Source organism: Furipterus horrens, unplaced genomic scaffold (genome assembly GCF_987537825.1).
Source record: "Furipterus horrens unplaced genomic scaffold, mFurHor1.1.pri manual_scaffold_9, whole genome shotgun sequence".
In the NCBI taxonomy this organism is placed as follows: Eukaryota; Metazoa; Chordata; class Mammalia; order Chiroptera; family Furipteridae; genus Furipterus; species Furipterus horrens.
Window position 1 is genome coordinate 15,547,350 of NW_028327179.1, and position 17,039 is coordinate 15,564,388.

The 17,039-nt window shown below is 43.9% G+C and overlaps 1 protein-coding gene across 2 annotated transcripts in view; it reads left to right on the forward strand.

Annotated features, from left to right (window-relative positions):
- The first annotated feature begins 514 nt into the window (after positions 1–514).
- Positions 515–17,039, forward strand: part of RAPGEF5 (Rap guanine nucleotide exchange factor 5) — a 206,058-nt gene continuing 189,533 nt past the window's right edge. For both annotated transcript variants that reach the window (XM_090287121.1, XM_090287120.1), the window contains exon 1: positions 515–701. In XM_090287121.1, coding sequence (XP_090143247.1) covers positions 522–701 — 180 coding nt within the window. In that variant the 5' untranslated portion in view covers positions 515–521. The remainder of the gene's footprint in view (positions 702–17,039) is intronic.

The window sequence follows — 17,039 nt, forward strand, 5'->3', positions numbered from 1 at the left end:
TGTGTTGAAGTTCTTTGGCACAAACAATTTACAGAAACAGCTATTGCGATTTGGGGCTAGGCTGTGCAAAAAGCAAGGAGTGGTCACCGGGAGGGAGTGTCTCAGACATACCAGTTCACTTGGTCGAAGTCCGAGTCAACTCTGACTGTTAGGAAAAGGGAGTGAAGGGGGATTTTCCGCCTAAAGGGAATTGGATTTGAGGGTGGGCACTAAAGTGTGCTTGGTGAAGGTTTCCTACCCTCTCCATATCGGGTTCCGGGAGAGGCTGAGCGGGTCCAGGTCCGCAGGCGGAGGTGAGCCGCGGAAGAGGGCGGGGCGGGGCGGGGCCCGGCTCACCTGGGCGGGGAGGGGGCGGTGCGCGGGGCTGAGCCCGGCAGGGGCCCCGGCGCGCGCCCCTGGGCAGCGCTGGCAGCGCGCCCCGCGCCCGAGCCGCAGTCGCGCCCTCTCGCTGCCTGGCGAAGCGCGGAGGCGAGCGCCGGGGAGAAGAGCTGCCCGCGCCGCGCCGCCGTCAGGGCGTCGGGATGGCCGTGGGCTCGGTCAAGATGCAGCCGCCGTGCGAGAGCCCGGCCCTGCGCCGCAGCCCCAGCGCCCGCGAGCGCGAGCAGCCGCCCGCGTCGCTGCGGCCGCGGCTGAAGGATCTGCCGGCGCTGCTGCGGAGCGGGCTCACGCTGCGGAGGAAGCGGAGCGTCGCCGCGGGCCGGGTGAGTGCCGGCTCGGTCCCGCCCGAGTGGGCAAGGGCGGCGCGCACGTGGAGCCCGCGCCCACCCTCGGGGGCCGCTGCGGGGGGCGCCTGGAAGTTGGGGAGGTGGCAGAAGGGGCACCCTTGTGCGGGTCTAGGCAGAGGAGAGTCCCTGGATGGCGAGGTCCTACGGTCCCCGCCCCCCCACCCACCCAGTGAGCGACAGTTTCCCCTCCCCCCACCCCCAGATGCACCTGACTTAACCCAAGGGCACCTGGACTTCGGCAGCCGGACCGTTGGGCATCACCAAAAGAAAGGCAGTTTGCCTCTCCCCAGAGGGGAAGCTGCAGGTGCCGGGTACCTAACAGTCGGCCAGCCGTGTCCCGACAGTATGCTTCAGGGCCCACTAGTGGGATCCACGAGTGTGCAGGAGGCAGGGAACGTGCGCGCTTGTTTCCGACGCCTGGTTGCAAGCTCTGGGCATCGGGAGTGGCTCTGGCCGCCGCCGCCGACGAAGGGAGACCCCAGAGTGGGAAGTTACTGAGCGAGCTCTCAGCTCCTGCGTTCCGGAGTCTCCAGCACTTAGTACTCGGTGACGCCCCCCATCTTAAAGATTAATTACTTCCCCATGGTGTCTTCAAATATGTTTTTTTTTTTTGGTGATGGAGTGCCCCTCGTTGGGTTCTAAGAGCATCTGGTGACCTGAGCAGCTCAGACCTATTTTGCATGTCAGAGCAGCTCTTGTATGGCCTGCTCCTCTCCCGCACCTGTCACTGGCCACTCCAAAGGCCTCAGGCCACCTGGCTGACTTCTCAGGTTTCCCTGCTCACCAGGGCTTCCAGGCATTTTTGGTGGGTTCTACTCAGTTTAAAAAAAAAAAAAAGTGTCATTATTAATCAGATTTTACTGAGAAGCTGCAACAAGGTAGATTTGGGGGATTATAATTTAAAAAATGAATTCTTGGTTGTCTGCCTTTAAAAGACCTCACTGGGGCACTTTTAGCTCTTGCAGTGATAGGTTTGTGGCATCTTGAGAATTAGGAAGAAACACTTGTTTCCGTGTGGCTTCCGGTGGGTAGGAAAGAGTCTGAACTGATGCAGGTCTTCAGCCTCTGCAGGCTGCGTTCTCCTTTTTTTAGGCATTTTCTTTCCCGCATTGGAATGACTGTATGTGATCTCCCTCAGGAGAATGTTCTAAGGATTAGCTGGGTATCATAGGGTGTCTTTAGGTTCACCACCAAGGGATTTTAGGAATTCCCCGCAAGTGACCTTAATGTGTGGCATACGGGATTGCCTGCAAAGAAGACGAGGAAACATGTCCCAAAGACGTAATAACTAAATAAACACAAGACCCAGAGTTGTAGACTTTGCAGGAATCTGGAGAAAAGTAGGTCAGATCGTGTTCCTGTTACCCTTGACAGTTACTTTTTCATGGCACAGAACACTGAAGATGTGAGGGCAGCCCGGCAATCTGTGAAGAGAATTGCTGCGAGTTTCTGTGTAAACAGATCTGTAGTGTTCATCTGCACGAAGGCTTGTGTTTCTTGCTGCCTGGGGTGATGTTGTGGACCTTGCCAATATACAGATTTACCCTTATCTTCTTAATGGTTCTGAATGTGGTTACTTCAAATACATATACTTGATTAACTCTTCTTTGGCTGTAATACTGTATTCTCTTTGGGACAGTCCAAACACAGTTCGTAAGTGCATGGCTGGTTTCTTATTGAGGGAAATTGCCAAATTTTCCAGTGTTGGAAACCCATAATGTACAACTTATTTTTCCCTCCTTTGGCTTTGGGACCACCTTTGTGATTTTGGAATCTTCCAAAACAAAGAGGTAGGAATTTGAAAGAAAGAAAAAGAGGTGAAATATGTGCCTGTATTAGCCTGCTGTGGCTGCTATAACGGAATACCATAGACTGTATGGCTTAAGCAGCAGATATTTATTATTTCACAGTTCTGGATGCTGGTAAGTCCAAGATCAAGGTGCCAGCTGATTTGGTTTCTGGTGGGAGTTCTCTTCCTGGCTTTCAGACAGCCACCTTCTCCATCTGTCCTCACATGGCCATTCCTCATGCACATGGAGGGAGATAGTCTCTCTCTCTTCCCTTTTTTATAAGCCCACTAATTTCATCACAGCTGCCCCACCCTCATGACCTAGTCTAACCCTAAATACCCACCACAGGCCCTATCTCCAAAACCACTACACTGGGGTTTAGGTCTTCAACTTAGGGATTTTTGAGGAGACACATTCAGTTCATCATAGAAGCATTTGGAAGACATATATATATACACCAAACCAATTTATGACTTGGGAACAACGGGGGTTATCTGGTTAGCCCCTTGGTTGGGGCAGTGATGTTAATGCAAGTGACTCATGGCTAGATCCTTATGTGGACCGTTCGTTTTGTATCTCATGGGCTGCACATCCAGATTACGGCTGAGTGATGATATGGACAAGTTAATGCAGAGTCATTACCACTGTTATTTTTTTTTTTTTTTAATTTAAAAGCAGCTCTGTACATTACACAAATTGGTAAGAAAGTTTGCAGTTTCTGCATTGACCAAGATCTGGTTGAGGAATACTGTCGGCTCTCGGCCATGCTGCCTTGGGCTCCCACAAATCCGGGCAATCTGATGGTAACTGTCATCAAGTAAGCTCTTTGTGAGTTGTGTTGCCCAACCCAAATGCCTTGTAGGCGATCTCTTACTGGGATAAATTAAGCTGACATTTGGTTAATACTGCAGAAGCCCAGGGTTCCTTGGTTCAGTCACTTCTAATCATATTGAATTCCAAATGTACACTGATTAAGACTCTTTGCACCTCTTTAGGCTAAGTGGGCAATGACTAAATATGCTGTGAAAGGACCCTAGCTACCTCCTAAAAATTAGTGGTAAGATAAGACACAGCTTGAATTCCCACCAAAGCCCTTTATTCATTTTTTTTTAGGACTTTGTGCAATGGAGGTTATGAGAGATTAGGATAATAAGCACCCAAGCTTCAACGTTTGTTAACATTTCCCAGTTTTGTTTGATTTGTTTCCTTCTTCCCCACCATTTTGTTTTTGGTGGGGGCTGCTGTACTTTAAGGTAAAATCTTAAATATCATGTCATCTCACTCATAAATATTTCAGTTTACATCTTTGATAAGGACTCTTTTTTTCTTTAAAAAAATAAGTTTACCCTGGCTGGGTAGCTCAGTTGGTTATGAGGGTTGTCCTGATATGCCAAGGTTGCAGGTTCAATCAGTCCTGGTCAGGACATGTATAGGAATCAACCTGTGAACACATGGTAGGTAGAACAACCAGTCATTGTCCCCCCTCCCTTCCTCCTTCCCTCCCTTCCTCTGTCTCTAACATAAATACAAATTTTAAAAAGGAAATAACTTTTATGCCTTTTTTACACCTAAAAATGTTAGCAATACTTTAATATAATTCCCATATTCCTGTTTTCTCAAGGATATCCTTTTACTTACGATTTGTTGGAATCAGGAACTAAGTAAGGTTCACGCATTGCATTTGGTCATTAGGTTTTTAAATCTGTTTTATTAGTTGTTTCTTCCTCCCCCACCTCTTTTTTCATGCCATTGATTTGATGGAGGGAGAGGGTCATTTATCCAATAGAATGTTCCACTTTCTGGACTGATTTCTTACCATGGTGTTGTTTTATTTGTTTCTCTATTCTTCATGTTTCCAATAATCTGGCAGTTAGATGTAGAGGCTTGATTAGATTCGAGTTCAAAGACAAGCATCCTTCATAGGCAGTGCTGTGTAAAATCCATTGCGTCACATTGCAAGACACACGATGTCTGGATGGCTCTTTCTGAGATGTTAAGATTGATTAGTGGGTTCAGGTCGAGTCAACTTATGTTTCCACCTTTCACCTAATGATTTTAGCATTGTAGATGGTTGTAGCCTAGATCCATTTCATTAGTGGTTGTAAAGTGCTGATGACCTGAATTTATGATTCCTCTTTTTAAAAATGTTTAGCCCTTGTCAGGTGGCTCAGTGGCTCAGTTGGTTGGAGCGTTGTCCCATCCACTGGAAAAGTTGCGTACAGAAGGCGACTGATCGATGTTTCTCTCTCCCCCACCCCTTTCCTCTCTCACTGAAGTAAAAAAAAACATGTCCTTGAATGAGGATTAAAAAATGTTTATACTTTTTATTGAGGTATAGTTGACATACATCATGATACTAGTTTCAGGTGTACAACATAATTACTCAGTATTTGTATTACTGTGAAATGATCACGACAATAAGTCTGGTTAATGTCTATTACCATACACAGTTGCAACACAGTGCTATTAACAACAGTGCTATACATCACATACCTTGGACTTATTATTTTTATAACTAGAAGTTTGTACTTTTTGACTCCCTTCACCCATTTTGCCCACCTCTTGCTTCCAGGAGTTTGCTCTCTGTATCTATGGGCTTGTTTTTGTTGTTGTTGTTGTTTTTGTTGGTTTTTAGATTCCACGTATCAGTGAGATCATACGTACTGTATTTGCCTTTCTCTGCCTGACTTATTTCACTTAGCATAATGCCCTCAGGTTTTAGCCATGTTATTGAGAACGACAGGACTTCATTCTTTTTAAATGGCTAAATAATATTCTATTGTATATATACCACACTTTCCTTTTTCTTCTTCTTTTTAATCCTCCCCCAAGAATATGTTTATTGATTTGAGAGGGAGGGAGGAAAGGAGAAACAATGATGTGAGAGAGAAACATCACTTGGTTGATATGCCCCGACTGGATATGTGCCCTGACCAGGGATTGAACCCACATTCTTTTGGTGTACTGGACGGTGCTCCAGCTGACCCACCCTGCCAGTGCCCACATTTTCTTTATCCATTCATCCACTGATGGACATTTAGGTTGTTGCCATGTCCTGGCTATTGTAAATGATGCTGCAATGAACTGAGGGTACCTTTATCTTTTTGAGTTAGTGGTTTTCTTTTCTTCAGACAGATAGATACCCAGAAGTGGAATTGCTGGATTCTATGGTAGTTCTGTTTCAAAGTTTTGAAGACCGTCCTAGTTGTTTTCCATAGTGGCTGCACCAATTTACATTCCCATCAATAGTGTACTAGGATTCCCTTTTCTCCATATCCTTACCAGCATGTGTTATTTCTTGTCTTTTTGATATAATTTCTCTTGCATTTGTTAATTGGAATTCTGTCTATAAAAAAACCTACCCTCATGGACTATTTAGAAATTTAGATTGTATAGCAAAGACATGGGAAAGGCTTAATTTTTCCTTGTATCAATTTTCTGAGTAATGATTTGTGCTCTGACAACCTCTCATGATAATCAGTGAGATTCTTTTTAAATTATTATTAAGAACTTGTGGATCCCAATGTATTTGTTTTAGTGCATTGTGGTCAACATTCTTTCTGATGCTCAATTTGCCCTCATCTCCTGTGTAATTTTACGAGGCCCCACAGTCTCTGATACTTTCTTGCTTTCTGGTACAAGATATTCAAAACTTATCTTGTCCATTCCTGGCTTCAGATCTAAGTCAGCCATTTCCCAGGAAGCACTGGCTTTTTTCTTTTTCTTTTTAACTGAAAACCATTTATCTCCCCCAATTTTTGTATCTCAGTGGTTGTATTATTTTTACCTTGGTCTTAAGCCTTCTTTCCATCCTAAGTTTTTTCTTTTTAAACCCTTCTCATCAGGCTGTTTCTAAGACTGTCGTTTTCTCCCTTTAATGAAAAAGCTGGTGACGACATACCCTCCTCCTCCGTGCACTGTCAGAGGGCTGGCAATGACTTCCTTTGGGCTTTGACCGCTGGGCTCTCTTTGCAGTGCTCAGCCACCCTCTTCAGCTCCTGGAAATCTGTTTCATTTCCAGCAGCCAGAAGGATTTACCAATGTACTGGGGTGTTCACCAAAGTCCTCCAGTGACTCTCAGGCTTGGACTGTCTTCTCCTCCCCTGGCCTCTTCTCTGCAGCACCCTCCACTCAGGCAGGGTCCCCGTGGCATGGCGGGTGAAGTTGGAGAAACTGGAAGAACAGGGGCTAGACCTGTGCATGAGATTCTCCCCTTTTCATTCACGGTCACTGCCCAGATGGCTCCCTCTCCAAGGGGAACAAGGTAGCCCATTGCCTTTGCCCAAGGTGGAGCACATTAATTGTGACTTAATACCCTCCTCTGCCTGAAATACGACTTTGTTGATTGAGTAACACAGACTGCTCCAAGCTATCCCAGCAGGCCCCATTTATGGTTGTTTTATACACATACATATCTTACAGGCGAAACATGTAATTTGTCCTTTGTATTTAAATTAAGACCAATGGCTAACACTTCATGACACTTAATGAGGTGCTATGCGTGTTCTGGTATAAATAAACTTTATTGAACCCTGACACCAAGCCTATGAGCTAGATGCTATTATTTGCGTTCTGCTGATGAGGAAAGGGAAACACAGATGGAACTTGCCCAAGATCCCAGAGTGGGTGGAGTGAGGGAGGTTTGAATCCAGCCATTCTGGTTCCATAGTCCATGCTCTACACTGACTCTTGGGTTTTCCTCAAATGCACGGAGGGCAAAGGGTATATTTACTCTAAATTGCCATAGCCTTACAGTTCCTGCTGTTACCACCTTGCCATGCTGAGAGGGGTCAGTCAGTGCTGTTGATGATGCCAGACCTTAACTTTCCTTTCCTTTGAGCACACAGATGCTTCTGAGAGACCTCCTGGGTGTGAGGGCAGCAGGGGCGGAGGGGGTGGGGGGTGGTGAGGATTGTGGTCATGGGTGAATGGGAACTAATATTTACTAAAATTAAAAACAGCATTCACTGTGTCATAAGCAAAAATCACCCAGGCCCAACTGAATCAGTCAATCCAAAAAGTTGTGAAGTTACCTGTTTACTTTTTTCTTATCGGCTTGTGGTAGCCTGTCAGAAGATAAAGGCCATTAAGGGAGGCATGTGTCTTCCAGGAAAGGTGAGTCAGATAAAGCCATGAGGAGGGACATGTGATGATCTTGCCTGAGAAACATTGGCTACCTACCAACTCGAACCTTGACAGTGTTATAAAACTATGTTGACTGTGCTATAAATAACATAAAACTCCATGGATGCCATCTCTGAAAATATTGGGGAGAAGGAAAAGAAGTTATAGATTTATTTATTCTATATTAATTTCATGTGAATTTTAGCAAAGGAACTCAATGGCAAGTTAAAGCTGTAATTAGTATTTTTTTCCCTTCCCTCGGACCCCTGACACAGGCTTTGGTGGCATAATTAGATCAAAGGGAAAGAGCCTGGGTTATGGCTTCAGAAGATCATTTGAATTTTAGTACCATCACTCTGTATCCTTGCATGACATTCTCTGAGCTTTTTAAGCCTCAGTTTCTTCTCTTGAAATGAGATACACTAAGGGTCAGGTTTTTCCAAGAATAGAAATAAGATATAGAAAGTTTGGGTCACATGGCAGCTCCAATTTTTCCTTTCCCAGCTGGATGCTTATTTTAGGCAAATGGGCTTTCATAGATATATTTATGGAAACCTAGGCACAAAAATTTTTTGCTTTTGTATGCAATGTCAGATTCCATGTTTTTAAAAATTGTGATATCCTAACAGATAGTGAATATTTTAGGTGCTGTCTAAATATTGGTGCCATAACAAGGTAGTCTGTTTCATACTTGCACCATCTCTTAAATTGACTTGGCAGTAATTGGTAACTTAGCTAAAAATAGGTGGAAAGATGGGGAGATAAGTCATTGGTGATGACTTTGAGTACTTGGGATTTTTTTTTTTCTTCAATATTGCATAACAACCCTTGTTAGGGACACAGTAATTTCAGTAATGATACATGATCTGGAAGTAGTTTGTGAGAAGTTCTACAGTTTTCTATGAAGGCAAAATAATTAAAACCAATGGCCTAACTTTTTGTGGTGAATTATTATCACGACAAATCATTCATAAATGGTTATGGAAAAGGGAAAGTCCACAGATGGCATTGTGGATACTGGCACGTCCTTATCAGTTTAAAACTTCAGGCCTTGGCAGGGAAGCTCAGCTGGTTAGAGCATCGTCCTGATGCACCAAGGTTACAGGTTCAACCCCCGGTCAGGGCACATAAAGGAATCAACCAATGAATGCATAAATATACGTGGAACAACTAACCCATCTCTCTCGCTCTCTCTCAAATAAATACATTTAAAAAAATCTACTTTAAAACTTCAATAGCCCCCTAAAAGGAGGAAACTACAGTCCAGAGAGGCTAAGTAACTTTTCCATAGTCACACAGCTAGGAAGTAGGAGAGGAAAAATGGAGCTCAAGACTGTCTGATTCCAAAATCGATGTCTTTCTCGCAATAATATGTCACCTAAGACTTGGACATGATTATAACACGTGGTATATTGAAACAATGCGTGCACTAGACATTTCAATCTCAGTGTGAAACACAGCAGGCTCATTTTCTTTTAGTATCTTCAGGAATGGCTTCCACGATCAGGCTTTAATTACACATAAGTGTGGCAATGGCCTGAGCAGCAGCTGTCCCCCGTCTCCCAGCACTACCAGCCATTTACAAGAACCGTGAAGGTTTGGGGTGACTCATCCCAGAAGCCATTGTTAATTTAGGAGGTTTGGAATCTGACCAGACCCATCGTACAAACATACTTGCATACAAGCAGGTTCCTTTTCTGGGGTGTTTGGGAGACTGAAGGAAAAGAGAGAGGAGTTTCTGGTAACCCAGGATTTACATTTCTGGTGGCGATTTGTGTGATATTTAAGAAATGTCAGATTAGGAAGTGGGAAGTGCTTACAATTGAATAAAATCACTGAGAATACACAGATATCATTTAATAAAGTTAAACTTCGGTATATTTATCTTTACCTTTCAGTGTGGTTGATTACCGTAAGCAAATGGCTCCTAACATCTTGGGTCCCAGGCCTTTAAGACTCAGAGGGTAGCGCCCCAGGACAGTGCACATACAGACCTAATTCTGCATCTCATTTCAGATGGTGTGTGGATGTTGTGATGCCTGGGTCTCCACAGACCCTGGTTGAAAAGCCCCATTCTACCCTGCTTTCTAGAGAGCAGCATTGTCGTTCTAAAATTATTTGACTTTTCTTTTAGCTTTCCGTTTTTCAAAAACCTAACATAGTTCAAGCAATGATTCCGTTGTCAGTAAATATTTTCTTGAATTGAAGTATTTTGTCAGTTTGTTGAATGGAAATTGTTCACCTCTGAATGTAGTGAATGTGCTTAGTGAGCCCTGGTAGGTGTGGTGGTGGTGGTGGTGGTGGTGATGGTGATGATGATGATGATGATGATGATGATGATGATGATTTAACAAGTCCTTATATAACATTTATGGTGTTCAGTTATTTGAAGTACTTTAAAAACATTAACTCATTTAATTTCTATAGCAACCTTAATGTGGCAGATGCTCTTACTATGTTTTTTTAATTCCAAAAAGGAAAATGGGGTACAGAGAGGCTAAGTTGCCTGAGATCACCCTTTAAGAGGAGGAGCCAGGATTTGAACCCAAGAAACAGGGCTCCATGTTACAAGGTCTACCTATTCTGCTGTGTCTTCTCTCTAAATAAAATAATTAATGTATTTCCTGATTACAGTCTCTCCTTTTCAACATTTTTGAAGTAGGGATGTATGTTACAACTGATGTAATCATTTAATGGCATACATTCTTTTCCCCAGTAAGGCTATTTTTAAAGTGATGGTACGTCATAAAATTTTGGTGTGTTAAAATACAGGAACTATAGTAAATCATGTAAGTTTTGAAAATTAGCTACATAGTTTATCTGTAGAAATATCAAAGTAAATCACAGCTTTAAAACAAAATCCATATCTATTTGTGAAGTGTGAAAAATGTGAATTAAGATTACATGAACAATGTATATGAACACTGATATTGCTTAGGCAATGATTTAAATATCCGAGGAGAATAAATTTACATTTTTCCTTCAAAAAACATGAATCACAGCCTCAACGTAGCATTAAAGTAGAAGAAAGTGAAATTCTTTTGAGTATAATTACATATACATATAAAATTTATTATTGATTTCCTCACAACTTTCTTTTTAGAAGTAAATTTTAAAGTTAAACTTTTCATATACATTTCTTATTTTTTTTTAAACTAAGAACTGTAAATATACTCAAATGACAATAGTTTTAGACTTGCCTTTGAGTCACCAGACTTTGTGTGGTAAGTTGGCAGATCTTACCTTGTGACTCAGTTCATCTTCTTTAGATTTTATTTGCTTTGTTCATGGAGCATTGGCTTCTCCCTTGTAAAATGCTCTTCATTCACTTTGCACTATTTGTGTTAACTGTAGAAAAAATCCAATTCAGGATTTCTAATAAAAGCAAAACAAACCTTTACTAAAGTTAAGGAGCCTAGAAAACGAGGGCTTCTGCAATCAAGCTGATTGTCTTCCTGTATTTTTTTCCCCCCTAACTGGTCTAGCAACTTAAACTACAGCCCCATTGGTGGTTTTGTTGTTCAGTTGAATTTGACCTTGTCAAATCATTTACCTGCAGCTGTTATGAGGTGTACAGGCAAATACTTGTGATTGCCCCACACTGACGGCTTTGGTGCTGACTGTAAATTTGTTTTACTCTCTCCTGTTCCCATTGAGGGAAGTGAACAGCTTATCACTTCTGCTTAATCTAACACATTAAGTGTTGACTGTAGTGAACAAACACTACACATAGTTTACTCCTTTATATTGTGCTATTAATTTATATATAGGTATGAAATCTTTTGTAGAAAAGAAGGTAGGGAAGATAGATGTGTGATGATACCATGTAGAAATTAGGGGAAGTATAATGCCTCTATCAGTCCATTCAATAGAATTGACAGTGGTGTAATAGAACATTTTTTTGTGTTTGTCACTTAATGACTGTATGACCTGGAAAGAGTCAAATAACCATTTCAGTCTCTGTCTTTAAAATGGAAAACCAGCCAATATTCTGTCATGGGAATCAAAGGTGGGAGAGGGGGGGTCAGTTTTCATTTCTTGCTCCTTGTCTGCCCAAGGTCAGAGAAGTGGTCTTGCACCATTGAGATGCCAGCTCTGGGGCCTGCCTTAGACAAATGGAGAGATGGGTCTTTACTATTCACCACAGCTCTTGATCAGAGAAGGAAAACTCTGACTCCAAAAAACCTCCGCTGCCTTGCGGCATACCTCTTCAGGGGAAAGGCTAAGGGAGTAAACCCCGACCGAAAATCCGGAGCCGGAGTCCCTAAGGCGGTTTGACGTTGTAGTCAACACCGGCAACTCCTGCGGCGCACCTGAAGCCAAGCTGTATTGACTCCGTCTTTCCCTTGGACCCTTCAGCTGCGAAGAGAGGGGGGGGTCTGCTGCATGGGCAACAGCAGACCCTCCATATCACCCTGCCCAGGCTCTGTAGCTTCAGCTTCACTGGAGAGGACACTCCAGCGTCATCGCAAGATGTCGATTCAACACGGGAGGAGACAGATACCGTGTCACTCCCGAGTCGGACTGCACAGCCATTCTCGGCGGTGCAGATAGACTCTTAAGAAGCTACACCATCGTCTCTCGAGACGGACGGCTGCCGACGACGATTGAGGCTAGGGGTTCGCTTGGTTTTCTGTTTACCACCTTTATGATGGAAGGCCAAACCAAGGGGCAGAACCATGACTATAAGACCTTTGTTGGATTAATAATATTGGAAAATGCCCCTTATTGGTTTCCACACGGTGACTGGCAGTTAAAAAAGAAGTGATGAACATGTGGAACATAAAGGGCCCAAGACAGCGGTGCTGGTTATTCTGTTAGTCCACCCATGTGCTCGCCACACTTGTCTGCTCTAGTCTGTACCTTGGAGGCTACCCTCAGAGGGTGCTCATCCCTAGGGCGCTCTTGGCCATCTGGCTTTGCTTTGCGTTGAGTTGATGGAAGGCCAGGAGGGGAGAGAAGTTAGAAGTATCTGTTGCTTCTGCTTCCTCTCTTTTTCAGTGTGGTGCTGGCAGTGACCGTGACCATCTCTAACCAGCTACTGCTATAAAGTCCCTCCTCCATTGCTTTGGCTCTCTCCAGCCTCCAGTAAAGCTGTGTCCTCCCCTAATCCCTCCCCCCTATGGCCATTAAAGACGTGTCATTACTATCCCCTGTGTGCTGCAACGTCTCCTCATGGGCCTCTGCACCCTGCCCATATGTCTTCGCTGGGCTCTTTCCTGAGACAGCTGCTGATGTAGGAGCCCAGGGGGAAGTAGTGCTGGGAGGAGTGACGGTAGAAGGTGTAGCCCTGGTGAGAAGACCCTCACGCATGGATGGGCATTGGCAGTGATTGGGACCAGGAAACCAGCGTGGCCCCTGAAGTTTAGGTAGAGGGTGAGGAGTGCAGGGAGCGGGGGCTGGCCTCTGAGTTCCTGAGAGGTCCCTAGTAGAAGCTATCCTGTGCTAGCAGGAGACCCAAGGACCTTTCCTGAATCGTTCCCGTGCCTGTGCTTGGGTGGCTAGGGTTCAGAATCAGAGAAGCTCATCTGAGGAATTTACATTTCTTCTCTACAATTGCCTGGCAGTTTTTTTTCTTCCTGCCCATACTTTTTCCCCAGACACTCTTAGCCTTGTTAGTCTATACACTGAAGTTATAAAACCTTTAAGGGGTCCTTTGATCTTGCTAAGTTTTGTCACAGTATATTGAACACTTTCTGAAATGCCTGCCAAAACTACATTCACAAAGTAACAAATAGTTGAATAGAATAATTACACCTTCGGTTCCTTTGCCTGTGGGTTTCAGCGATGGGCGTGTCAATAAGATGAAAAACATTTTTTATGGTTTTGGTACTCAGCCAAATCATCTCCTGCAGTAACCTCCCATGAAGCAGGGCCACAACACAAACTCATGCCAATTCTGTGTGTTTGTTAGTTCTCTTATTTGGAAATGTTATGCCCAGGTTGAAACTATTTCACAGCTTTTATAGATATTTTGGTGGTAGCAAAAGTTGAATACCACCATCCAAATCCCTTGTCTTAATAAATGAAATGTTTAAAGACAAAACAGGCCCTCGATCTTAAACTTTCTGTTGTTACAGTTCTTTACAGAGAAGAGAAGTTCTCTAAAAGGAAAAATTAACTTGACTTTTTCCCCCACTTTCTGGGTTTTTGCATATTTATATGTCAAGAAACATGGCTGTGTGAGGGAGTAGGGAGTATGACCTCTTTTGGGGCAAATCATGATGAAATCACATGCTACTCACTTTTCCCTCCAATCTGGTCATTTATCCAATAAGGCTTGGTGGCTGGGCTGCTGGGAGCACAGAGGAGAGCGTCCCAACTCTGCAGGGAAGGCCGTGGTGCCTTCCTGGATGGAGGCTGCCCAGAGAGGTGGTGTGTGCATCACCTGCTAGGAGAACCTGACCAGAGGGGAGAAGGGGGTGCTAGTGCAGATGCCCCTGGGGGTCCAGATTCTGTGCAGGGAACAAAGAGGAGCTCAGTGGGGAGGAGTGGGCCCAGCTGGGCCCCCGGCCCTGCAGGCTTCTTCTCCAGTCTCAGACCCTAAGGTGAGGATGGTTCCTGCTGATCTACCTTTGTTTCCGCCTCCTGCCTAGAATGGAAGGGCCTGCTGGGGAAGGAGACCTTTCTCAGCATCTTCCTCTCTGGTGTGTCCCTAAGAAATGTCTGGTTAGCCTTTCTCCTGGTTTTTTTTAAGACTCATCTTCTTACTCACTTCCCTTGGCATGAGCTATCCATCTTCATTTGGGGTTGGGTTTCCTTTGGCTTTACCATTCCTGTTTTCTTCTCCTCCTTCTCCTCCTTCCCCAAGCTGTGTTGCCTTAAGCTTTTCAGGTGGGCTGTCTGCCCAGCATGTCTTTCCTGCACCAGCTCATCCTATTATTTGTTTTCCTTGTTTCACTGCACAGCCCTCCTATTTCATCACCCTGTTACCGTCTACCTGGCCCCAGCTGAGGGCTCCATTTCCTATGGATGAGGAGTCTAGATGCTCTTTTATGGAGTTTGGGTGACCCCAGGCATCAGAAGCTGAGAATACAGAAGTGAATTAAGGCACAATCCCACTTTCAAGTCTAATGGGGGTGATAAACATGTTAATAGTGTTATAATATAGTTTTACAAAACTGTACGAAAACAAAATATACAGCATGATAACCACTATAATAGAACAGACAGTACCTTGGGAGTGCAAAGGGAGAGAATTTACCTCCCTGGGCCCGAGGATAAGAAAAAGACTTCAGAGCAGAGGTCACATAAGAGCTGGCATTTGTCTGTTTCCCAAGTCTAGATCTACATTAGCTTGGTAAGGGTGGTATCTCATTTTATTTTATGTGCTGAATAACGTCTCAGCTAATAATTTGGGATACAACTCAAAGTAATAGGCTTATCTTTTCTTTAAGACCTCAAGAAAGAAATGAAAGCAGCCTATCAGTGGTAGAACAGGTCTGCTAGTTCACATGAAATGCAACACACAAGGATCCTTTTAATGAAGACTTGCAAGAGCTACTTTACTGAGCAACTGTGCCACTGACAGTTCTTTGATCTCAAAAATTAAACTTGTGTTACAGTAAGACAAGAACAAAGCCAAGTGTAAAATAACAATTACGGTTAGTTATTAGGCAACAAAGATTGCATATGCAGTACTTTGATTTATCCAGATTCTGACATATTTTACATGAGATATGAATGCAACCAGTGTTAATAGTACAAAGAATTTGCTTTATAGACAAAAGACAATCTCATTTTCTGTTCTAATAAAGCCATATTCTTGTCCCCTGTCACTGCTGTTGCCCCACTGGCCCTCTTGCTGGTCCTTCCTCACATTGGGGGTACTCCCAGCTCAGGGCCTTTGCCCCTGTCTTCTATGCCTGAGACCCTCTTTCCCCAGGGACCTGCTCACCTGCTCTAAGTCTTTACTTAAAAGGCATTCTCGCGATGAGGCTACTTGGCCACCTATTTAAAATTATAAATCTACCTCCTTCTCCTGTCCCATTCCCATACCACTTTTTAATATAAATAATTGATAATTGTTTCTTTCTTCTTTTTTTTTTTTTTACCAACTATTTATAAACCAAAGGTCAGGTATTTAAGTAAGAACTTGTTTCTTTTATTTACCATCCATCTTTTCCCTGCTAGTATGTAGTGGTGGTATTTGTCTCCAGGACATTTTCTGAAGTTTCAGTTTTTTGGTTTAGGAAAGAAGAAACTAAATGGCCGTCTGCTACCATCCTAGTGTGTCCCCTCAGAGCTGGTACGACTGCCTTGTGGCCTCCAGACAGGCAGAAATGGACACCTCCCCTCCCCAGCCCCATTCCATCCTCCCCACCCTCCCCTCGCCTCCCCAGCACCTTGTCCTCAGACTGCATCTGCTCTGTGCCAAGGGTCCCCCCTTTGGTGCCAGATAAGCCCTGGGCCAGCTGCCCTCAAACCCAGCCTTGGGTTCCGCGGAGGAAGATAAGGTCGGAGAAGCTCGTGTGGGAAGAGAGGCAGCTGACTGGCTACAAAGCAGAGTGTTTATTTTTTTTCATCACTCCTGACTTTTTCCAGTTCTCAAATTTTTCTGAGTGTGAAGTCCAGGGAATTGTGGCCTAAAGATACTCATAGCTGCTTTTCACAGCAGACTCAGGTAGAAAATTGTGAATGTCTGTAGTTGACCACAGGAAATCCACCTGCCTTCTGCTTGAAATTGAGAATAACAAACACCTCTATTTCTTGCTTTCATAAGTGTCATGATAGCTGTTGCTTCCCACCCTGTCAGATGAGGATTTGGCTCATTTACATGACAGATATGCCTCCCATCCCCATTCCTACCTTCCTCTTCCCAGTGTTTCTCAGGTAATCGACTTGTTTTTGGGCCACAGTACAATGTACGTTTTTATGTTCACCTGAGCTTGTCTCTATAATTGGATTTGGAACCAAGTCAGTCAGGGGTCTTGATTGCAAACAGAGAAACCAACTCTGAAATTACTAGAAAGATCGAGTGCAGGTAGACCTGCAGAATTTTTGGGTGACTGGAGAGGTAGGCGTCCAAAAGGGCAGGAACCAAAAGCATTCACGGACAAGAAGCCGCAGAATGCAGGGAATCCGAGCAGAAACACTGAAACCAACCAGCCTGGGTTTCCCTGCCATTCGCCATCTGAGTGACCATGGGCAAGTTACTGAACTATTCTGTGCCTCTTTGGATAATTATGAGTAATAAATGCATTCATATTTATAAGAAGTTCTTAAAACAGTGCCTGGCAAATAATAAGCAGTATACCAATGTTAGAGGTAAACATATATATATACCCAAAACATTGTCTATTTGGTCTGTTGCTAATTTGTTAAATTAAAAATAGCCCAAATACACAATTTTATGTGTGTGCGTGTGTGTGTATATAGTCTGTCCAGAAAAAGTGCAGCC